Consider the following 4061-nt stretch of genomic DNA (forward strand, 5'->3'; position numbering starts at 1 on the left):
TCTACAAGTATCGAATATTGTTGCAATAAGATTCATGGTTATCCTCAGTAATCTATGAAGCCGAAATTAAAAACACTAGTTTTTTTAAGTTACCTACTGGCAATTAGTTGAATATATAGGTTTTAATGAAAAAATACAATCATATTTGACGACCCTTAAAAAATTACAATGAATTTGACATTTTTTTCCAAGTTTTTACGAGATCCGTTTAGTAAAGATTTTATTTGGTATACGTAACTAATCTATTTTATTTATTTTAATTTTACATATGATGCGTTTTGTTTGACGTCATGGCGAGCGACATCGACAAAGGTAACTTCGGTGATAGCGCCCGCAACCGATCGAAATGCGAGTTACACTTACGAAAGTCTAACCACGTGTTCGATGGCGCCGGCGAGAACATCCATTACCATAGCGACACCGAGTCGCTAACTTCCAGAAAGAGCAAGACTCGATACATCAACCCAGCGATTTGTGTCGAGACAATCGAGGCTACCCACTCCGCGACTTCCTTGCTGACCGATTCTTCGTTCATCGGTGACGTCACGCCTCACCCGCATGGCACTTACAGTAGCAGTTCCACTCCTTTCCTCACTGGGCGTGTGTCTAGTGCCTCTTCTAACAGTGTGAAGCGAAAGTCGTGTCGTCTTGCTAATGAAGTGTTTGGCAACGAGGTGACGCCTCGCGAAAATCACACTTATCGCGAAGAGGGTTCGGATACTTTTCGCTTGTCTGTGGCTTCTATGTCTACGACGACCACGGCTAAGGAGGAACGCGAGCGTAATGAGAGGAAACGTCAGGAAGCGTTCGAGCAGTGGCTGGCGCGCAAAGAACACGAGGTAATAATTGAATTTTAATCATTACCAGCATATTTTAACGGAAAAGGGTTAAGGGGCTTAGACCAGGTGGATCCTGGTCTAAGTTGCTTCAATGTGGGTTAGGGCGATAATGTTCAAATTAACAACCATTATCAGATGTTATCGATAATTACCGTGACCGATGGCTTAATGTGTTCTCCGAGGCAAGGGGATGTCACTACCAACTTTTCAACTCAGAGATGAGAACTTTAACTGAAAATTTCAATAGTAAATCCCTGTATCTGATATAGCCCGACCCGGTATTCGAACCCAGGACATCGTGATCCGAAACCACATAGGCTAACCACTAGAGAAATGATTCATTTTAACCAACGAATAACTGAATTTTAATGAATAATTCAAACTGAATCAACTTGAATTTCGATTCATAAATCGAATTTTTAATGACAAATATTTCATACCTACTACGTTTAATGACGCAAGAATAAAAATATAATTTATTACCTACTACGTTTAATGACGCAAGAATAAAAATATAATTTAAGTTATCTTACTACGTGTGTATTCAAAATTAATTTAATTCAAGTAGGCTTATTTTACAAGCACTTTTGAAACGTCAAGTTTGACTATTTGTAAAGACTACCACCGGTTCGGTAGGCAGGTTCTATACTACAGCCTTTCTTGATGAATACTGTTTACCAACAAATAAATTAGAAATTGAGGTAGAAAACGTATGTCATTTCATAACTTATTTTTTTTAAATTATGTATGACTTGTATATAAAATGTTATAAAAAAATATATTAACCTTACCTAATTGTTCTAAGCTCATTAATCTTAGGTGTGAAATGACTAGTGATTTATACCCTCATTTTTAATTTGTTTGTTGGTAAACAGTACTCAACGAGAACGGCTCGGGTATAGGTACTAAAACCTGCAAGAAATTCAACAGGTGCTCTTTTGATAAAAATCATACAATAGAATATATATTTTTTAAACTGAATTGAAGATGATTTTTAACCAATAGAAACGAGAAAAGCAACGTTTAGAGAAGGAGAAACAGCAAGCGGTGGCGTCAGCTTCGTCCGAGCAACGCGAAGAGGCGTTCCGGAAGTGGCTGGAGCAAAAACGCTCGCAGAGCGAGCGGCGCAAGGCGACAGAGATCATGCGCCAGTACCGCACCAACGAGCGGCTCGCGCTTGACCATAAGAAGAAGCAGATGGAGAAGGAAGAGAAGTTGGCTGAATGGATTAAAAAGAAAGAAGAAGATATGAAATGTATGTTATATGTGCAATTTTTTTTTTATATTAGTGGACGCCCGTGACGTCGCAGTGTAGTAGTAGGGAAATTGTTATTCACAAATCCTGCGGGAACCTTGTATTTTTTTTTCGGGATAAAAAGTACCCTAACTTATGTTGTTCATTAATCTCCACTACATACAACGATTTTCATAAATTTTTGCAACCAGAAGGTTTCGGGGGCCCTAATCCAATTTAACGAGGTTTAATTTTTAGACAATTTACCTAACAAAAACATACTATAATTGAACAAGAATTGCGCGTTTTATCAATCTTGTTTGTTTTTTTTTTATGGGTCGCAGTTTGTGCATTTAGCCAGTTCTTAAATAATAATCTTTTACCAAATAATTTGCCTCATTAGGGCAAAAATGGTCAAATATCCCATCGTCCGTCGAAGTCCGTCAGTCGGTCCTAATAGTCAAGTCATGTCATGCTTTAGTAAAGCGAAGGGAACTTTATCAAAACTTCTGAGAAAAGTCGAATTAATCACTTAGTAAAACACTCTTGCTCAACCTTAACTTCACTTTTGGGCCTATACAGAACTAAGTTATTAAGTAAAATGCATTTTACTTTAAGCAATAAAAGTCTAAAATGCAGCAAATCAATAAAAATAAAATGAGCGCTAAAAGTGATTCCTACGATTTTCCCGTCAAAGCTCTTGTCTCTGTTTTACGAACAGCTATGAAAAGTAAAGCTGAACGCACAGCTGCTCGCGCTGCCATTGAAGAGCAACGGCGTCGGGTGCAGGGCGAGCGAGCCTACCGCGACTGGCTGCGCACCAGCAAGAACAAACCGCTGCCTGTGCCTTTGAACCAGGGAGAACTTAGTAAGTAGCACCACCATTTACAACCCATAATCGACTGAATGTTGAGTATGAGTCTCTTCTAAGAATTAGAGGGGTCAGACTAATAGTCCACCATGCTGGTCCAATGCGGATTGGCAGATTTACACACGTGTTTTTTATTATTCTTTACCAGTTAGCTCTTGATTACAATCTCACCCGATGGTAAGTGATGATGCAATCTAAGATGGAAGCGGACTAATTTGTTAGGAGGAGGATGAAAATCCACTCCTTTCGGTTTCTACACGGCATCGTACCGTAACGCTAAATCGCTTGGCGGTACGTCTTTGCCGGTAGGGTGGTAACTAGCTACGGCCGAAGCCAAAACACGTTGAGAATACGGAAAATTCTCAGGTATGCAGGTTTCCCCACTATGCTTTTCCTTCACTTTTTTTTGACACGTGATATTTAATTTCTTAAAATGTGTGAGTACTATAGTAATGAGTTTTTTTTTCAAGGTATGCGTGGTTCAGTTTCACAAATGTATATAAACCCTGTTCCCTGGAAGTCACTGATTTAATGGACTGGATTTGGCGGAAATTTCAGCGGAAGCTTGTGAAAAGCTAAAGTGCCAACGGCAAACAGAGAAAACTATTTTCTGTTTTAATAGTTTTCTTGTACTTACTTTTGAGATTAGTTTTTAAAATGACAGAAACTATTAATTTATAAAAGCAAAGATCATGTTTTTTTTAATGTTGACACTCAGGACATAATTCAGAATAAAAAATTTGCGGATTTTTCTGGAAATTGACTTTTTTGCTAATGTCATTTTAATCATGAATTAAAATATTAATTATGATTTTTTGCATGTAATCAAAATTATGATTTTTGTAGCATTTAAATGTTTTTTCATATGAACTACTAATTGTTTTTATTGTTTTTATTCATAGGTAATAGTGAACTAAAAATATTTTAGCGTATTTTATAGTACATTTTATTTTTTTAGATTAGCGTTATTATAATATTATAATTAGCGTTATTATATCTTTAATACGAAATAATTATTATTATGTCTATAAAAATTTAATGAATATTTCTGATTATGATATTTGATTTCTAATGATGTTCTATTTAATTAAGTAAGGTTGTAAATAAAACACTTAAA

General features: G+C 36.6%; 1 protein-coding gene across 1 annotated transcript; it reads left to right on the plus strand.

The window, feature by feature from the left end:
* The first annotated feature begins 204 nt into the window (after positions 1–204).
* Positions 205–3676, plus strand: LOC112043529 (coiled-coil domain-containing protein 34-like). The gene is made up of 4 exons (XM_024078992.2): positions 205–839; positions 1845–2094; positions 2795–2941; positions 3415–3676. Exons 1-4 carry the CDS (start codon positions 291–293, stop codon positions 3474–3476), a joined length of 1008 nt encoding a protein of 335 aa, XP_023934760.2. The 5' UTR covers positions 205–290; the 3' UTR covers positions 3477–3676.
* The last annotated feature ends 385 nt before the right edge of the window (positions 3677–4061 follow it).

This window comes from Bicyclus anynana, chromosome 14 (genome assembly GCF_947172395.1).
Source record: "Bicyclus anynana chromosome 14, ilBicAnyn1.1, whole genome shotgun sequence".
In the NCBI taxonomy this organism is placed as follows: domain Eukaryota; kingdom Metazoa; phylum Arthropoda; class Insecta; order Lepidoptera; family Nymphalidae; genus Bicyclus; species Bicyclus anynana.

Bases quoted from the DNA above. Each gene is read 5' to 3' on its own strand.
- LOC112043529 (XM_024078992.2), top strand. From the start codon at position 291: ATGGCGAGCGACATCGACAAAGGTAACTTCGGTGATAGCGCCCGCAAC. The intron at 840-1,844 runs GTAATAATTGAA...TTTAACCAATAG, and splicing joins TGGCGCGCAAAGAACACGAG to AAACGAGAAAAGCAACGTTT. The intron at 2,942-3,414 runs GTAAGTAGCACC...TTTTTTTTCAAG, and splicing joins TTTGAACCAGGGAGAACTTA to GTATGCGTGGTTCAGTTTCA.